The sequence below is a fragment of the Hylobates moloch genome, unplaced genomic scaffold (assembly GCF_009828535.3).
Source record: "Hylobates moloch isolate HMO894 unplaced genomic scaffold, HMol_V3 SCAFFOLD_4, whole genome shotgun sequence".
Taxonomy (NCBI): domain Eukaryota; kingdom Metazoa; phylum Chordata; class Mammalia; order Primates; family Hylobatidae; genus Hylobates; species Hylobates moloch.
The window spans coordinates 84,710,031-84,730,720 of NW_026652279.1; the positions used below are offsets into that span (position 1 = coordinate 84,710,031).

General features: G+C 36.5%; 2 protein-coding genes across 3 annotated transcripts in view; both read left to right on the forward strand.

The window, feature by feature from the left end:
- Positions 1-18,902, forward strand: part of CCDC169 (coiled-coil domain containing 169) — a 70,685-nt gene extending 51,783 nt beyond the window's left edge. The window contains exons 7-8 of the mRNA XM_058438158.1: positions 65-141; positions 18,687-18,902. Of these exons, the coding sequence (XP_058294141.1) occupies positions 65-141; positions 18,687-18,786 (177 nt within the window). The 3' untranslated portion in view covers positions 18,787-18,902. The remainder of the gene's footprint in view (positions 1-64; positions 142-18,686) is intronic.
- The window catches only part of SOHLH2 (spermatogenesis and oogenesis specific basic helix-loop-helix 2), an 86,746-nt gene that overhangs the window by 5,090 nt on the left and 60,966 nt on the right, over positions 1-20,690 (forward strand). The window contains exon 2 of one of the 2 annotated variants that reach the window (XM_058438191.1): positions 65-141. The gene's annotated coding sequence lies outside the window, so the exon portion shown is untranslated. Of the gene's footprint in view, positions 1-64; positions 142-9,636; positions 9,669-20,690 lie in introns of those variants that run through there. The other variant, XM_058438192.1, reaches the window with a different exon arrangement.

Genomic DNA, 20,690 nt, shown 5'->3' on the forward strand with positions numbered 1-20,690 from the left:
ACTATCTTATTTCTGAAATCAATTATGAACTAAGAGGATAAACACTCAAATTTTTGTATTTCAGGGTTCTGGTTTACATCAAGTTTCTAAAAGGCAACAGATGGATCAACTGCCTAGGATGCAAGAGAATCTAGTGAAAACGTAAGTCTAGCTATATATTTTCTTTCTAATTAATTACATTTGCACATAAATGCCACTGACAAAACAGGTGTCCACTATATTTTGGAAGTTGAACTTCTAGGTTTTATAGCAACAATATAAAATTGCAGATGGTAAGAGAACTTAAAGAAGTTGTGATCTGTTCCACTATTTATACACATTTTTTTTTTAGATCCCAGATACATTTTTGGTCCTCAAGCATGATAATATATTATTTTTTAAACTAAAATAATATGTACCTAGGAGAGCTTAAAACTACACCATTAACAACGATATAAACACAGGCATACCTTGGAGATATTATGGGTTTGGTTCCGGATCACTGTAATGAAGCGAGTATCACAATGAAGTGAGTTACACAAATTTGGGGGTTTCTCAGTATATACGAAAGTTATTTTTATACCATTACTGTAGTCTATTAAGTGTGCAATAGCATTATGTCTAAAAACAATGTAAATACCTTAATTTAAAAAGATTTTATGCTGAAAAATGCTGTTGGTCATCTGAGCCTTCAGCGAGTTATCAGCTTTTTGCTGGTGGAGGGTCGTGCCTCGATGCTGACGGCTCCTGATGGATCAGGGTGGTGGTTGCTGAAAGCCGAAGTGCCTGTGGCAAATTGTGAAAATAGGACAACAACGAAGTTTGCTGCACCGATTGACTCTTTAATGAAAGATGTCTCTGTCATATGTGTTTTGGTTTGATAGCATTTTACCCACAGTAGAACTTCTTTCAAAATTGGCATAGTCCTTTCAAACTCTGCTGCTGATTTATCAACCAAGTCCATAGAATATTCTAAATCCTTTGCTGTCATTTCAAAAATGACATCACAGCATCTTTACCAGGAGCAGATTTCATCTAAGAGACCACTTTCTTTGCTCATCTATAAGAAGGAACTCCTCATCCATTCAAATTTTATCATGAGATTGCAGCAAGTCAGTCACCTCTTCAGGCCCTACTTCTAATTCTAGTTCTCTTGCTGTTTCCAAAACATCTACAGTTACTTCCTCCACTGAAGTCTTGCACCCCTCATAGTCATCTGTGAGGGCTGGAATCAACTTCTTCCAAACTTCTTTTAATGTTGACATTTTTCTACCTCCTCCCATAAATCACAAATGTTCTTAGTGGCATCTAGAATGATGAATCCTTTCCAGAAGGTTTTCTTCCAGACCCATCAGAAGAATCACTTTCTATGGCAGGTATAACCTTATGAAATGTATTTCTTAAATAATAAGACTTGAAAGCTACAATTACTCCTTGATCCATGGGCAGCAGAATAGATGTTATGTTAGCAGGCATTTAAGCAGCATTTATCTTTTTGTGTATCTCCCACAGAGTTCTTGGATGTAACCAGGTACATTCTCAAAGAGTTGTAATATTTTGAAAGGAATCTTATTTTCTGAGCAGTAGGTCTCAACACTGGGCTTAAAATATTCGATAAACCATGCTGTAAACTCTAAACTCTTGTGCTGTCATCTGGGCTTTGTTGTTTCATGTATAGAGTACAGGAAGGGTAGGTTTAGCATAATTCCTAGGATTTTCAGAATGGTAATTGAGCATCAGCTTCAACATAAAGTCACCGGCTGCATTAGACAAGTCAACCTGTTTTTTGATGCTTTGAAGCCAGGCATTGTCTTCTCCTCTCTAGCTAGGAATATCTGGGTGATATGGTTTTCACAGTTTCCTCCGTATATTTTTTTTAAAGTCACATGGACTGTGGGGCTGAGATAGGGGTATTTCCAGAATCTTTAGAGGCTTGATAATAATGGAGAAGGCCAGAATTTCCCACTTTTCTCAGCTGGCATCTTTTTCCAACAGAAGGCTGTTTTGTGTACATTGAAAATCTGTTGGTTAGTGTAATCGCCTTCATCAATGATCTTAGCTAGTTCTGGATAACTTGCTGCAACATTTAGGACATATTTAATTCCTCCAGCAAAAAATTGCAGCAACAGGTGTGACATCAGCACTTGCTGCTTCACTTGGCATTTTTATGTTATGAAGGGAGCTTCTTTCCTTAAACCTCATGAACCAACTTCTGCTGGCTTCCAGCTTTTCTTCTGCAGCTTTCTCACTTCTCTCAGCTTTCATAGAATTGAAGGGATTTAGGGTCTTACTCTTGATTAGGTTTTGTCTTAAGAGAATATTGTGGCTTCTTTGGTGTTCTATCCAGACCACTCACACTTTCTCCATATCAGCAGGAAAGCTGTTTTGCTTCCTTATCGTTTGTATGTTCACCAGAGTGGTGCTTTTAATTTCTTTTAAGAATCTTCCCTTTGCATTTACACCTTGGCTTAACTGTTTGGCACAAGAGGCCTAGCTTTCAGCCTATCTCAGCTTTTAACATACCTTCCTCACTAAATGACTAAGCTTATCATTTCTAGCCAAATTAAAGTGAGAGATGTGCAACTCTTCCTTTTACTTCAACACCACAGTAGGGTTATTAATTGGCCTAATTTCAATAGTGTGTGTCTCAGTGAATAGAGAAGCCCAAAGAGAGGGAGAGACACCCAGGAATGGCTGGTTGGTAGAGCAGTCAGAACGTACATACCTTTATTAAACAGTTTGCTGTTTTATGTGGGCATGGTTTATGGCTCCCCAAAACAATTACAGTAGTAACATCAAAGATCACTAATCACCATTAACAGATAGAGTAATAATTTAAAAGTTTGAAATATTGTGAGAATTACCAAAATATGATGCAGATAGGAAATGAACATATGCTATTGGAAAAATAGTGCTGATAGACTTGCTCAACACAGGGTTGCCACAGATCTTCAATTTGTAAAAAATGCAGTATCTTTGAAGCACAATAAAGTGAAGCATAATAAGACAAGGTATGCCTGAATAATTACAGCATCTGCCTACCCTTTTTAGTCGGGAAATATGTTCACTGGAGTGGACACTAAAATAAATGTAGGTGACAGTGCAAACTGTTTTTTCTATGTAAATAAAACCAATTTAAGATAGATAAAGAACAGAGGGCCTGGTGCAGTAGCTCTTGCCTGTCGTACAACATTTTGGGAGGCTGAGGTGGGAGGATTGCTTGAGGCCTCAAGTTCAAGACCAACTCGGGAAACATCGCAAGACTCTGTCTCTACAAAAAATTAGAAAAATTGACTGGGTGTGATGGTGTGCACTGTAGTCCCAGCTGCTTGGGAGGCTGAGACAGGAGGATCGCCTGAGCCCAGGAGTTCAAGGCTGCAGTGAGCCACGATTGCACCACTGCAATCCAGCCTGGTCAACAGAGCAAGACACTGTCTCTTAAGAAAAAAAACCAAAAACACAGAAATGTTTTGTGAGTTTAGCAGGTTGTATCTACACACAATTTTCCCTGGTCCTGTACTAAATACAGAAGAATTACTCAGGTAATCCTTGTCTGAGTAACTTTATCCCATGTAGGGAAAAACATTAATATGTAACTTAACCCTATAAAAAATTAAGCCAAAATGTGAATCAGCTATAAGTCAGCATCCTTTTTAAATATAGGTCAAGGTAAGAGCCACTCAAGTATAGCAAGTTTCCTTGGTGGAGATTAATGAGGTAGCAACATTTTGTCCAATATTTGGCTAGATAAAGTATATTCTTTCTTGAATAGTCAAATTCTTTAAATTATTATTTATTATCTTTATACATTTTCATTATTGGAAATATAATGTAGTTTAAGTATTAAAATAAATTCTGACAAAGGACTTCCCTGGAAAAACTATTATGCCACTGTGTCAGAGTCCCCAAGGCCACTCCCATCCATATTCGGTGGTTCACTAGAAGAATTCATACACTCTCAGAGTCCCCAAGACCACTCCCATATTCAATGATGCACTAGAAGAATTCATAAGGATTGGCATATATTTGTACTTATGGCTAATATATATTTCCTTCCTTCCTTCCTTCCTTCCTTCCTTCCTTCCTTCCTTCCTTCCTTCCTTCTTTCCTTCCTTCCTCTCTCTCTCTCTTTCTCTCTTTCTTTCTTTTTTTCTTTCTTTCTCTAATCTATGTGCCTCACAGGGAATTTATAACTAAGGAATACAAAGCAAAATCAACAAAGGGATAAGGCACATGGGATGAATTCTCAGAAAACTAGGCTCAAGCTTCCGAAAGTTTTCTCCAAGTTAGGGTTACATAAGAAATACTTAATTCCTCCAGCAAAAAATTGCAACAACAGGTATGACAGTACATGAAGTTTTATCTACCAGAGAAGCTCATTAGATACTTAGCATCTAATGTTTCTATTGGGAGCAGATCACATAGGCTTCCTCTGCCTGGCATGCACCAAAATTCCAGACTCCCAGAAGGAAAACAGGTGTTCAATATAAACCACATTGTTTGTACAAACAGCATAGGCACAGTGAATCATTCTTTTCATTTGGGAAAAGGTTTATATCTGTGTAGGGAACTGTTTACCAGTAAGTTTCCAGATACCAGCCAAGGGCCAACCTTGCAAGCAGGCTTTTCCAAAGACAGTAGCCTAAAGCCTGCTACGTTGACTTTTCTGCACAACCACCTTAAATATTTTTATTAATATCTTGCAGTTCAGGTTTATTTTCCAATTCATATCTGTTCTAAAAATATATTACCTCTGTTATTCAAATTTGCTTAAATAGTGAAGAGGGAAATATTTTGAAAATGAAAGTTAAACTTCTTTATTCTTTTTTTTTTTATTATACTTTAGGTTTTAGGGTACATGTGCACAATATGCAGGTTTGTTACATATGTATCCATGTGCCATGTTGATTTCTTGCACTCATTAACTCATCATTTAGCATTAGGCATATCTCCTAATGCTGTCCCTCCCCCCTCCCCCAACCCCACAGCAGTCCCTGGAGTGTGATGTTCCCCTTCCTGTGTCCATGAGTTCTCATTGTTCAATTCTCACCTATGAGTGAGAACATGCAGTGTTTGGTTTTTTGTCCTTGCGATAGTTTACCGAGAATGACATTTTCCAGTTTCATCCATGTCCCTACAAAGGACAGGAACTCATCATTTTTTATGGCTGCATAGTATTCCATGGTGTATATGTGCCACATTTTCTTAATCCAGTCTATTGTTGTTGGACATTTGGGTTGGTTCCAACTCTTTGCTATTGTGAATAGTGCCGCAATCAACATACGTGTGCATGTGTCTTTATAGCAGCATGATTTATACTCCTTTGGGTATATACCCAGTAATGGGATGGCTGGGTCAAATGGTATCTCTAGTTCTAGATCCCTGAGGAATCGCCACACTGACTTCCACAATGGTTGAACTAGTTTACAGTCCCACCAACAGTGTAAAAGTGTTCCTATTTCTCCACATCCTCTCCAGCACCTGTTGTTTCCTGATTTTTTAATGATGGCCATTCTAACTGGTGTGAGATGGTATCTCACTGTGGTTTTGATTTGCATTTCTCTGATGGCCAGTGATGATGAGCATTTCTTCATGTGTTTTTTGGCTGCATAAATGTCTTCTTTTGAGAAGTGTCTGTTCATGTCCTTTGCCCACTTTTTGATGGGGTTGTTTGTTTTTTTCTTGTAAATTTGTTTGAGTTCATTGTAGATTCTGGATGCCCTCTCTCACCGCTCCTATTCAACATAGTGCTGGAAGTTCTGGCCAGGGCAATCAGGCAGGAGAAGGAAATAAAGAGTATTCAATTAGGAAAAGAGGAAGTCAAATTGTCCATGTTTGCAGATGACATGATTGTATATCTAGAAAACCCCATTGTCTCAGCCCAAAATCTCCTTAAGCTGATTAGCAACTTCAGTAAAGTCTCAGGATACAAAATCAATGTACAAAAATCACAAGCATTCTTGTACACCAATCACAGACAAACAGAGAGCCAAATCATGAGTGAACTCCCATTCACAATTGCTTCAAAGAGAATAAAATACCTAGGAATCCAACTTACAAGGGATGTGAAGGACCTCTTCAAGGAGAACTACCAACCACTGCTCAATGAAATAAAAGAGGATACAAACAAATGGAAGAACATTCCATGCTCATGGGTTGGAAGAATCAATATCGTGAAAATGGCCATACTGCCCAAGGTAATTTATAGATTCAATGCCATCCCCATCAAGCTACCAATGACTTTCTTCACAGAATTGGAATGAACTTCTTTATTCTAATCATATGTTAGCACATACACATATGTATGTCACCAGAATGTAGGTCTACGAGGGCAGTTTGGTTTTCCACTGGATATTACTGGGAGTTGGATCTCTCAGGGAGTAGACTCTGAAACAGGAATCAGCATGTAGGAAGTTTATTTTACTTATTTATTTATTTATTTATTTATTGAGATGGAGTTTAGCTCTTGTTGCCCAGGCTGGAGTGCAATAGCGTGATCTTGGCTCACTGCAACCTCTGCCTCCCGGGTTCAAGTGATTCTCCTACCTCAGCCTCCCGAGTAGCTGGGATTACAGACACATGCCACCATGCCCAGCTAATTTTGTATTTTTAGTAGAGACGGGGTTTCTCCATGTTGGTCAGGCTGGTCTCGAACTCCCGACCTCAGGTGATCCGCCTGCCTTGGCCTCCCAAGGTGCTTGGATTACAGGCATGAGCCACTGCACCCAGCCTTATATATTTATGTATTTATTTTGAGATGGAGTCTTGCTCTGTCACCCAGGTTGAAGTGCAGTGGTGCAATCTCTGCTCACTGCAACTTCTGCCTCTTGGATTCAAATTATTATTCTGCCTCAGCCTCCCAAATAGCTGAGATTACAGGTGTGTGCCACCATTCCTGGCTAATTTTTGTATTTTTAGTAGAGACAGGGTTTCACCTTGTTGGCCAGGCTGGTCTCGAACTCCTGACCTCAAAAGATCCTCCCGCCTTGGCCTCCCAAAGTGCTGAGATTACAGGCATGAGCCACTGCACCTGGCCTGGAAGTTTATTAGTGAGGGTTCTTAGGATCAACACCTGTGGGGGAAGGCTAGGAACCAGGTTTGGGCAGAGGGAGTAGGGCTATAGCGCAGCTGCAGTCCCATGTACCAAGCTGATTTATCCATGACTCAAGTGTGGGCCTTTTCTTCCTCTGGCAGGATGACCCAGACTCTTATCCCTGGGGAATCTGAACTTCTGTTTATCATGTCCTTTCCAAGTCATGGCTAAGATACTTGTCCACTTACTGTCAAAATTGGGCAAGTTACTACCAAAGGACAACCAAGTAGATCACCTGGGTGCCAAACTCATTCCTCCCCACCCCCTTATGTAGCAGCAGCTGTGAATCAGGCTGAGATCAGGTTGTCTGTAAAGCCCTCCACATCGCAGGTCTGAACTGGGCTTAAGGTGCTGGTGCATGGAGGTGGATGACACGGTCTGGTGTACCTGCCCATTCAGCTGGTTTGTGCCCTCCAGCACTGCTTGTGCTTGATCCCAGATCAATCACTTCCATCTCTGATGAAACTTAATGTTGAATAGAGTGCCTGGCATAAATTGGTGTTTAATAATTTTTGAATGAATTTATGACTAAATAAATGGTCAAACGGGAAAAAAAAAACCCTGTTCACTCTCTGAAACTATAAACAATGCAAATCACTCATCTAATAGAAACATAGAAATATCTCTCTAATCATCCAAATTAGGTATATATAATCGGTACTACCTCAAAATATTGTTTTTCTTACTGGCTTAACTCTGGAAGTTAGTATCCTCCTTTTGTTGATGACTCAAATTTGAGTCTTTTAAGGAAGTTATGGTATTAGGCACCTCACAGAATGGGATATCCAAATGGCCAAAGGACATGTGAAGAGAGACTCAACACCATTACTCATCAGCAGAATACAAATTAAGATTACAAGATACAGCTACAAATTTCGAAGATTGATGATTCCAAGTGTTGTCAAGGATCTGGAGGAATGGGGGATTCTCATACACTGCTAGTAGGAGTATACATTTATACAACCAATTTGGAATACTGTATTAGTTTGTTTTCACACTGCTATAAAGAACTACCTGAGACTGGGTAATTTATGAAGAAAAGAAGTTTAACTGAATCACAGTCCTGAAAGCTGTGTAGGAAACATGTTTGGGGAGGCCTCAGGAAACTTACAACCATGGTGGAAGGGTGAAGGGGAAGCAAGCGCCTTCTTCACATGGCAGAGCAGAAGAGAGAGTGAATGGGGAAGTGCTACACATTTTCAAACAACCAGATTTCGTGAGAACCCACTATCACAAGGACACTAAGGGGGAGTTCCGCCCCCAGGATCAAATTATCTCCCATCAGGTCACTCCCCCAGCACCAGGGATTACAATTCAACATGAGATTTGGGTTGGGGACACGGCCAAACCATATCAAATACATTTTAGCATTACTTTCTATATTTAGCTGATCATATACCTTCTCTATAACCCAACAATTCCAGTAGTATATCAAATAGAATGGTGCATACATTTACACCAAAAGAACAAGAATGTTCATAGCAGCTTTAGTCTTGACAGTTCAAAACTGAATCAGCCTAAATGTCCATCAGTAATGGAATGGATAAAAATTATATATACATATATGAATAATAACAGCAATAAAAACAAACTATAACTCATACAACATTATGGATAATTCTCAGTATTGAGTGAAGTAGGTCAGAAATAAAAGAATATGTACAATGTGATCCCATTCATTTAAAGTTCAAAGACAGACAAAACTAAACTGTGATGTCAGAAGACAGGCTAGTAATTATTAATACCAATGGAAAGGAAGAAGTGAATAATAATTGTGAGTGACATGATGGCATCTTCCAGTATGATAATAATATTCTAGTGATTGACCTAAGTGGTGGTTACATCAGTATTTGCTTTATTATAGTTTATGGATTGGTACATTTATGATTTGTGAACTTTTAATCAAGTCTCCATGGCTTTTAATGTTTGCTTTGGTTGATATTCTCATATGTACTAATATTAAAATATTGACTTACCCATTTTTCCTAACATTCAGAACAAATCAGAACATTAGAAAATACCCATGTAAATGTGAAATTCTCTTTTAAAAATCTAGCAGAAAGGGATAGTGCCTGATTTAATATTAACTATTGTAGTCCTACTATGTAGACTATGTAGATTTAATATTAGCTATTATAGTCCTACTGTGTAGACATAATACTATGTATTATGACCACAAATGAACAAGATATCTATACTGCTGTTGAAGGATGTACTCTAGAGATCTTTACGTATACCAATTGGACAAAAGTCTCTTTAAGATTAAATAGGAGAAACAGTCTTTTTTGGGATAAGTTTTGTAAGTTGCCAAAAAAGTCTAGACAAGTTAATAGGTAACTTTATTGACTGTGGCCCATGGTGTGTATTAACTATGAAAAATCATATTCCCGAAAGCAAGGAGCTCAAAACTGATACCACAGGAATAGTTCCTAAAAATAGAAAACTAAAGTTTATTTTTTTTCTTTAGTGTGAAGCCTCATTTTTTTCTGCTTATGAACAGTTTTAAAGTGACTAAAAGCCCTAAAGGAAGAAAATAACCAGGAGCCGTTGGTACCCTGGAGCAAAAGAACCTGAGGGAAATTGACACTAGGACTCGGTAAGAGACAGATTGTTAGGGGCGCATCCTTCTGATTTTGATTTTTTTAAAAAGCAGCTACAGTAGAGATAACACAACCAAAATATCCAACATTAAAAGAGTAAGTCAATAACTCTGTTGATACTAGGAAGTTGTAAAAATTACATCCTAGGAAAGTACACAGCTGACATAGAAAAACACTTACCTATAATAGTAAACAAAAATTGCAGTACAAAATAGGTTAGTGAAATTGTGGATGATTTATATTTATGCCTCTTATGTTTTATATAAGAATATGTATACTTTATAATCATTTTAAATAATTTTATATTAAAAGAGAAAAGTCAAGAGACAGTCCAGATAGACTATGGAAATTCTTAAGTCAAAATAGCAGTATCAATACTGTATAACTAATAGAGTACAGTATTTAAAACAATAGGGAGAAGCAGGGTGGTACAGCAGTCCCCTCTTACCCAAGAGAGATACATTCCAAAGATCACCAGTGGATACCAAAATCATGGATACTACAGCACTCTGTGTATGCTAAGTTTTTTTTACATACATAGATATCTATGATAAAATTAAATTTACAAATTAGGCATAGGAAGAGATTAGCAGTAACTAATAATACAACTTAATTATAACAGCATACTGTAATAAAAGTTATATGAATGTGGTGTCTCTACAATAGCTTATTGTACTGTAATCACCTATTTTCGGACCGTGGCTGACCACAGGTAACTGAAACTGTGGAAAGTAAAACCATGGATAAAGGGGGGACAAGTGTAAATGAAAATTGGCACTGACTTTGGAGCAGATAGACCAATCAGTTTTTGCCTCCATTTCTTATTATTTAACGTGGCTTTATATAAGTAACCACTCTCAGATTCCATTTTCTCCCCCATAAGATGAAGAGATGAAACCCAAAATGAATGATTGGTATGAGAATTAGAGATTATTTAAAAAAATCCCTAACTCAATAAACATTAACTATTATCATTACTATAGTGCTTTATTGAATATAAAGAATCAGCAGAGTAACAATGTATTGATTTGGGAGGACAGAAAAATACATATGACAGTAATTTGGAACTGCACGTGACTGTTTTGCTATTAATAACATAAACTTGCTGGAGGCTTAGCCACTATTATTTATTTAAAAACCATAATGCTCAGGAGCATAGAATGGTTTCCAAACTTTGTTGACCATGACTGACACCATGTTGTGATCCCTATACCCACACATATATTTATATATTTTACAATTTATGAAAGAATATTTTCTCTTACTATGTGTGATGCATGTTGATATTTCTTTTTCTGTTTTTTTTTTTTTCTTTTTTTTAAAGAGACAGGTTTTGTGCTGTTGCCCCAGCTAGAGTGCAGTGGTACAATGATTGCTCACTGTAACCCTAAACTCCCAGGCTCAAGAGATCCCCCTGCCTCAGCCGCCTGAGTAGCTAGGACTGTAGGCATGAGCCACCATGTCCAGCTAATTTTTTGATTTTCTGTAGAGAATATAGACAGGGTCTTGCCATGTTTTTCAGGCTGGTGTTAATCTCCTGGGCTCAAGCAATCTCCCACCTTGGCCTCCTAAAGTGCTGGGATTATAGGCATGAATCACCACACCTGGCCCCTTTTCTGTTCTTTTTATTAATATATGTTCTTTTTCCTCTTCTGTTCTGTTTCCTTTTCTGTTATTTTTATATTGCTATTGTAATTCAGTAAATCAATCCACTAATGAGTTGCATTCTGCAGTTTGGAAAACACTGCTCTAAAAGACATCTAGGAGATTAAATATCTTTTACCAGTGAAGTACCTCAGCTTCATCATTAGTGTCATTAGTCAGTTATTATTCAGACATTTGTGTCATCATGTTAGTTAGATCTTTTAGAAATGGGCCATATTTTGGAAGCTACTCAAAACATCCTTAATGTAATAGAAAATCATTTAGTACTATAAATAATACATATCTATAATGAGCTATATTAATTAGACATAATAATTGAATGATTGTGGTTAATTCCATATTTCACCAGAAGAAATCATTTTTAGACATGATTAATAAACTAAATAAAATTTTAACAGGAAATGGATTATTCCCAAAGCACATTTAGAAAATTTTTTTAATTGAGATATTATTCACATGCCAAAAAAATTATCCTTTTAGCCTAAAACTCTGTGTCCTTAGCACTTTGGAAGGCCAAGTCAGGACAATCACTTGAGCCCAGGAGTTGAAGTCTGCAGTGAGCTATGTTCGTGCCACCGCATTGCAGCTTGGGCAACAGAGCCAGACCCCATTTAAAAAAATTTTTTAAATAAAAATAATAAAGTAAAGTGTACAACTCAATGATTTTTCGTATGTTCATGGGGTCATGCAAGCATCACCGCTAACTGATTCCAGAACATTTTCATCACCTCAGAAAGAAAGCCTATATGAATGAGCAGTTAGTTCCCAAACCCCCTTCCACTAAACTCCTGGCAATTACTAATCTGCTTTCTATCTTTGTGGTTTTCTCTGGTCTTGTTATTTCATATACGGTCAGTCATGTGTCCCTTAATGATGGGGACATGTTGTGAGAAGTGTGTCATAAGGCAATTTTGTCATTGTGCAAACATCATAGAGTGTGCTTACAAAAACCTAGATGGTAGAGCCTACTACACCCCTAGCTATATGGTATAGCCTCTTGCTCCTAAGTTACAAACCTGTACAGCATATTACTGTAGGGAACACTCCAACAATTGTAACAGAAAGGTAAGTATTTGTGTATCTAAACATAGAAAAGGTACAGTACAAACACAGTATTATAATCTTACAGGAATACTGTCATATGTGCAGTCCATTGCTGACCGAAATATTATGTGACACATTTCCAACTGTAAATGGGAGCATACAATATGTGAACTTGGGTGTTTAACTTCTGCTGCTTAATATAACATTTTCAAGGTTCATCCATGTTGGAACATATACGAATTCTTTATTCCTTTCTGTGGCAGAGTAATATTCCAGTTTTTGGATATGCCACATTTTATTTACCAAATCATCAGCTGATGAACATTTACACATTTACACCTCTTCGCTATTATGAATAATGCTACTATGAACATCTCTGTACAAGTTTTGTGTGTAAATGTTTTTAATTCTCTTTGGTGCATGCCTAGAAGTGGAATTGCTGGGTTAATTCCATTTTGTTTATCTTTTTGAGGAACTGCCAAGCTATTTTCTATAGTGGCTGTACCATTTTATATTCTCATTAGCTGTGTATCAGGGTTCCAATTTCTCCACATCCTTGTCAACACATATTGTCCTTTATTAAAAAAAAAATTAACCATCATAATGGATGTGAAGTGATACCTTACTGTGGTTTTGATTTGCACTTTCTTAGTGACTAATGACGTTGAACATCTTTTCTTGTACTTGTTGGCCATTTCTATACAGATAGCCTTCCATATCCACGAATTCTGCATCCATGAATTCAACCAACTGTGGATCAAAAATAATAATAATAATAATACAATAATAATAAATAATTTTTTAAAATCCAATAAAGTATAACATCTGTTTATGTAGCATTTACTTTTGTGTTATGTATAAGTAATCTAGAGATGATTTAAAGTATACTGGATTATGTATGTACATTATATGGAAATATGACACCATTTTATGTAAGGGACTTGAGCATCCGTGAATTTTGGTATCCATGGGGGTCCTGGAACCAGTCACCCTTGGATGTAGAGGGAAAACTGTATCTTCTTTGGAGAAATGTCTATTCAAGTCCTTTGCCTATTATTCAATTGGTTTGTTTGTCTCTATTATGTTGCATTGAGAGCATTTTATATTCTGAGTATGAGACCTTATCAGATAAAAGATTTACAATTTTTTTCCCATTCTATGGATGGTCTTTTTATTTTCTTGATGATATCTTTAGAAACACAAAAGTTCTCAATTTTGATAAAGACCATCATCTACTTTTTCTTGCTTGCTTGTGTGTTAGGTGTCATACATAAGAAGTCATTGCCTAACCTATGTTTTCTTCTAAGAGTTTTATAGTTTAGCTCCCTTTTCACCCATTTTGAGTTCATTTTTGTATATGATGTGAGGTAGGCGTCCAATTTCACTCTTTTGCCTGTATTTATTCAGTTGTCCTAGCACCATAGGTTGAAGACACTATCCTTTGCCAATTAAATGCTCTTGGCACTCTTGTAAAAAAACAATTGACCATAACATATGGGTTTACTCTTAGACTCCCAGTTGTATTTCATTGATCTATAACCGTATCCTTATGCCAATACCATACTGTCTGGATGACTAACTTTTTAGTGAGTTTAAAATCAAGAAGTGTGAGTACTCCAATTTTATTGTTCTTTTTCAAGATTGTTTTGGTTGTTCAGAGTCCCTTTTATTTCCATGTGGATTTAGGATCCACTTGTCAATTTCTTCACAAAATATAGCTGGTGTTTTGATGGAGAGAGTATGTTGAATCTGTAGATCACTTTGGGTAGTATTGCCATCTTAACTATTAAGTCTTCTAATCCAAGAACATGAATTTCTTTCTGTTCATTTAGATCTTCTTTAATTTCTTTCACAGATATTTTATAGATTTTAGTGTACAAATCTTGCAATTCTTTGGCTAAATTTATTCCTAATACTGTATTCTTTTTGATGCAGTTTGAAACAGAATTAAGTTTCAAGTTTCATTTTAGGATGGTATATTGCTGGTGTCTAGAAATACAGTTGATTTTTGCATATTGATCTTAAATCCAGAAACCCTGAGGAACTTATTAGATCTCATAAATGCATGTATGTGTCTGTGTCTGTATGTGTATGTGTATGCCTTAGTATTTTCTATATATAAGAACATGTCACCTAAATAGAGATTGTTTTACTTCTTTTTTTTTTCTTCTAATTTGGATGCCTTTTATCTATTTTTCTTGCCTAATTGCCCTGGCTAGAACCTCCTATACAATGTTGAATAGAAGTGGTAATAGTGAACATCCTTAACTTGTTCCTTATCTTAGAGAGAAAGCTTTTGGTTTTTACATTAAATATAATGTTAGCTGTAAATTTTGTTCATAGATTTTCTTTATCAGGTTTAGTGCTTAGAGAGAAATTTATAGCTGTAAATATATTTTTAAAGAAGTCATTTCAAATAAAAAATCAAATCTTTTACCTTAAGAAACTTGAAAAAGAAGAGCAAACTAAACCCCAAATAAGCAGAAACAAGAAAATAAGAGTAATATTTGCCTCATAAAATAAGTTGGAAGGTGTTCTCTCCTATTTCATTTTTATGAAGTGTGTGTGAAGAATTGGTTTTATATATGTATGATTTAATGTTTGGTAGAATTTACCAGTGAAGCCATCTGGTCTTGGTCTCAGTGGTTGCCTGGGAATTACAATTAAGATATTAATTTATAACAATCTACTTTAGGTTCAAAACAACTTAATTTCAATAGTGTGCCAAAAGTTCTTTCCTATGTAGCTCCATTCCCTCCACCTTACTTTGTGCTGTTATTGTCATACAAATTACAACTTTATACATTTTGTTTCCATCAACAGATTTACAATTATTGCTCATGCAGTTATTTTCTTAGTCAGTTAGGAGATTTAAAAAGAAGAATTACAAACAAAAACCACATTTATCCTATTTTTATGTTTACCTATGTAGTTACCTTTGCCAGTTTTCTTTATTTCTTCATGTGAATTTACACTACTATCAAATGTCCTTTTATTTCAACACAAAAGTCTCTACTATTTTTTTATAGGGCAGGTTTGCTGATGATTAATTCCTTCTGTTTTTGCTTATCTGGAAATGTTTAATTTTTCTTTTATTTTAGAAGGATAGTGTTGTTGCATATAGAATTCTTAGTTGAAAGTCTTTTTCCTTATAGCACTTTGAATATTTCATCTCACTGTCTTCAGGCCTTCATAGTTTCTGAGGAGAAATCAGTTGTTACTCCTATTGAAGATCTCTTATGCAGACTGAGTTGCTTCATTCTAGCTGCTTTCAAGATTCCCTCTTTGTGTTGGCTTTTGATAGTTTAATTATGATGTGTCTGGATATTCATCTTGGAATTTATTAGGCTTCTTAAATTTGTAAATCAATATTTTTGATGAAATTTGGGAAATTTTTAGCTATTATTTTTCAAATATTCTATCTGTCCTTTTCTCTTTTCCCTCTCCTTCTGGGATACTCATTATACATATGTTGGTATAGTTGATAGTGTTTTACAGGTCTCTGAGACTGTTCAGTTTTCTTTAGTGGGAGCCATAGGCTCTTGGCCCCTAAAGTTTGCTAAAAATCACAGACATGAATCAGATTTATTAATAGGAGAAAAGGCACACAAATTTATTTAATATGTATACATGGGAGTCTTCAGAATGAAGACCCAACTTTCCAATGAGTTATAGAAACTTATATACCATTTTGAGGTTACAGAAAGAGTGGGGGCTTAGATTCTGATTTTAAAAAAGGTTTTGGGGGCAGGGAGAAAAGGTTTGGTGAACAAAGGTGGACTTTTTATGTAGGTGAAGCCACCCTCAGAGAGAATAGACGGTAAATGTTTCTTCTCAGACTTTTAAATGTGTCAGACTTTCAATCTCTCCTACATCTGGGGAAAAGCATAGAAAGGGGAGGTGGCACAGCTGCATTAGTGGAGATTCTCCACATTAATGCAAACTTTCCCCACTTAAGACAGCTTTGTAAGGCCATTTCTGCCTGCTGGCCAAGAGACTGACATTTTAAAATATGTCAAAGAAATATATTTTGGGGAAAATATTTTAATTTCCTTCACTTTATTCTTTGTTATCTGTTGCTCAAACCAGACGATCTTAATTGACAAATCTTTAACTTCACTGACTCTTGTGTCTGCTCCAATCTGCTGTTGAGCTCTTCTGGTGAATTCTTCATTGCAGTTATTTTCTTTTTCAACTCCAGAATGCCTATTTGGTTCTTTTTAGATAATTTCTATCTCTTATTAGTATTCTTGATTTGGTGAGGCATCATTCTCATAATTTCCTCTATAGATATGCTTTCCTTTAGTTCTTTAAACATATTTAAAATAGTAGATTTAAAGTCTTTGTCTATTAAGTCTAATATCTGGACTTCCTCAGAGAAAATGTTTATTAGTTGCTTATTTTCTTGTATAAGAGCCATGTTTTCTTGTCTCTTCTCATATATTGTAATTTTTTTTTGAAAACTGGATGTTTTAAAAAATATAACATGGCCACTCTGTATATTAGTTTCTTTTTCCTCCCCAGGGTTTGTTGTTGTCACTGTTTTTGCAGCTGCTTGTTTAGTGACTTTTCTAAAATAATTATGTAAAATCTGTATCCTTTGTTGGGGTAGACACTGAAGTCTCTGCTGAGTTAGCTTAGGGGTCAGCTAATGATTGAACAGATTTATTTAAATGCCTATCATCAATAAATCTCCTAGCCTTTGCTGATGGGCTCTGTGTGTGTGTTGGAGCATGCCTTCAACAGTCGGCCAGGCAAATTACAACTCTACCTTATTCTTTACTTCCTGCTTGTGCAGAGCCTCAAGGTGAGCCAGAGGCAAGAGCTTAGGGCCTTTTCAGGCCTTTCCTGAGTATGCACCCAGTCCTATGCATACCCACAGTTACACATGTGTATGGGCTTCTAGATTCCAAGAAATATAATGGAGCTTATTAACACTCATTTCTCAGCTTTTCCTTTTTTTTTAGAGACAGAGTCTCACTCTGTTGCCTAGGCTGATCTCAGCTCACTGCAACCTCTGCCTCAGGCTCAAGTGATTCTCATGTCTCAGCCTCCCAACTAGCTGAGATTATAGGCATGCAGCACCACGCCTGGCTAATTTTTTTTTTCTTTTTTTGTATTCTTAGTACAAGTGGGGTTTCATCATACTGGCCAGGCTGGTCTCAAACTCCTGGCCTCAAGTCATCCACCTGCCTCCCTTAGCCTCCCAAAGTGCTGGGATTACAGGTGACAGCCACTCAGCCTGGCCTCTCAGCTTTTCCTTTTAAGCTTCCTGGTTAGCCTACTTTTTGCCTCAATTGTTATCTGCTAACTCTGGCAGCTCTGAAATTAAACAATGGTTTCTTATTGTTCCAGTAAATGCCCCTAGGGAAAAGGCTATTTACACTGGACCATCTCCATGTCAGGTCAAATAAAGATAGCTTTGTAAGTGGTCTTTCAAGTAATCACCAGACTGTTTAAATAATGAAATTCCTCTTGGAATGAAATAGGTGTTAAAGGAGCTCCAACCCTATTCTGCCTCTTATGGTATCCGCCAGGCTACTGAGTTTTCACTGCAATTGTGTGCTGTTGGTTTTCAAGGCTACCATGGAGCTGGGGATGAGAGCCAGGGGAGCAGGGGATAGGCATAGGGCAAGTTAAAATGCTACAAAGCTCAGTGTTTGAAGTTTCAGCCATTTGTTGCTGTTGTTATTTTACAAATTCTCCAGGATTGTTGCAACACTTTAGTTAATTTCCAGGGTTGTGATAAAGTTGCTTCTAACCATATTTGCCAATTTGTCATCACTTTTATGGAGGAGAGAATTTTATCCTTCATTTTAATGAGGAGAAAATGACAAGTTCTTACTCTGTCATTTTGCTGCCATCACCCCCTAAGAAAGTTTTTAGGAAATTGAAGTGGCCTTTTACTCTCTCAAGTCAGAGTGTAAGGAAGGTTGGCTTTTTAATGCCACATAAGTCATTCATGGTAAAAGGATCGCATGGAAATCTAAGAAAAGGAATTCATGGATCTGTCTTATCCCTCATTAGACAGAACTTTCCACATTAGGGCACCTGACATGCTGCTTCCAGCCTTTGAATTATCTGCCCTTAAGCTGTATGCCTCTGTAGCTGTGGAGATGATGTGCTATAACAGAAAGCTGCCTAAGATTTGCACTGTAAGCAGAAACTATTCACAGGAAGGTTTCCATGTGAAGGTCTATGGGGGCGAACAAGGTGCAATATACATTTCTCCCTGTGTGGCCTATAATGTTTTTATTGTACATAATGGTGACTGAAAAATTATGATTAACACTTATTTATTTCAGTGGAAGATATAATCCAACTAAGCAGAAGACAGTGAGTGCCAAGAGAGGACCAGTAAAAAAGATTACAAGATCAAACCATCTTCCAGAACTCCATCCATGATTCCAGAACTGGGTGGATTTCTATTTCTTCCTTTTTTTTTCATTTATAATATTCAACTTATGAAGTTAATGGTCAGCACATTTCTTCAGGGAATAAAATAGATAAGAACTGCCCAATTTTTCTTTAGCTCCTTTTCCAGATGTGTGTTCCTTTGTCTGCATAAAAGTAATTTTCTCCAGTGACCCTAAACTATGTAATAGAAGTGCTTGAGAGTTTTAAAATATCCTAGGGAATCTGAAGGCTAGCATCATTACACTTGCTTTTAATAATATACCCATGATCTGCTCTCATAGTAACATTGCTATTCTATTTGGTTTCTAGTTGACTGTTAGCAAAAAGTGTGTATTCATAAAACCTTTTTGCCATTTTGGGCTGGATCTTGCTCAGTTTTTTAAATTGCAGGTTTAAACAAAGCCAAAATCAAGTCCATTTTAAGTTTTGACTTGAAATATTATGGTATCGTAGAACAACCTTCGATCATAAATAAACTTGTTTGTAGTCTCCACTCTGCCATGAACTTAGGAGATCTTGGGCAAGTCCCTTCACCTCATGTTTATTTCCCACACCTATAAAATGATTGAGGCAAAACTATACGTTTTCTGAGGTTTTTACAATTCTAGAAAACCAATATTTATTCAATCATAAGGTCCTACCAGTTACTTAACACTGGTGATTTAAGTCATTTTGTGACGTGTGGTAATTCATAGTGATGGACTAATTCTTTAGATCAAACTGCAATTGTTCACAATACTCAAGTCCAGATGTGGAGATAGAATGAGGGTAAGAAAAGAGTTCTTTTGAGGCGTTTATAAAATGTATTGAATCCTCTCATTCATGGTTAGACTGTTTTTGTCTTTTAGATAGTTTTTGTAACTGTCACCTAGGTCCGGAACATATAACTTATTTGTCCACTTTAATAAGTGAAATCATTGGACTTCAAATTTACAGAAATCACCTAGAGGTAAGTATAGTTTCCAGGTAATGGTGTTCTCACCCTGTATCTGGCACTAAACCTAAATTCTATTCTGTATCACCAGTAATGAATACCAAGTGCATTTCTGTAACTACTTCCATAAAAGTTTATTTTCTTTCTTTAAGGAAGAATATATAAATTTCATATAGGCAAAAATATTTTAAGTTACTTTAAAATGTAATGTGGAAAAATATAAAGTAACTTTCTATAAATTATTCTATGTTGGAATTATTTATAAATATTTTCCCCTATTCTTTAGCTAACTATTGATATTAGGTGCCTTGACCCATATCATTAGACAAACATTAGATTTTTATGTCTTATACCATCTTTCTCAGCATTAGTAGAAAATTAATAATTTAAATAATAATTATAGGCCAGGTGTGGTGGCTCACACCTGTAATCCTAGTACTTTGGGAGGCCAAGGCAGGCAGATCACTTGAGTCCAGGAGTTTGAGACCAGCCTGGCCAACATGGCAAAACTTGTCTCTCCTAAAAATACAAAAAATACGGTTAGCCTGGAGTGGTTGTGCATGCCTGTAATCCCAGCTACTCAGGAGGCTGAGGCACGAGAATCACTTGAACCCCGGGAGGCAGAGGTTGCAGTAAACTGAGATCATGCCACTGCACTCCTGCTTGGGAGACAGAGCAAGGCTCTATCTAAAAAAAAAAAAAAATCCTTATTATAATAATTATAATTATCAATGAAAAATAAACACATTTTTTTCTTTCATACAGAGCTAAGCTATTGTGGGGACTATTGAGGAACATTTAAAGTTATCTCAATCACTGGGATAAAATATTAGTTGAACATCTTATCACAGGGACTGTATTACGTTTAAGTGTTGGTTCTTCAGGAGCTACTTTGGGGTACTTTTCAGATACCATAAAATGTCTGTATTAAACAGAATAATGGAATGTTGAGAGAGTA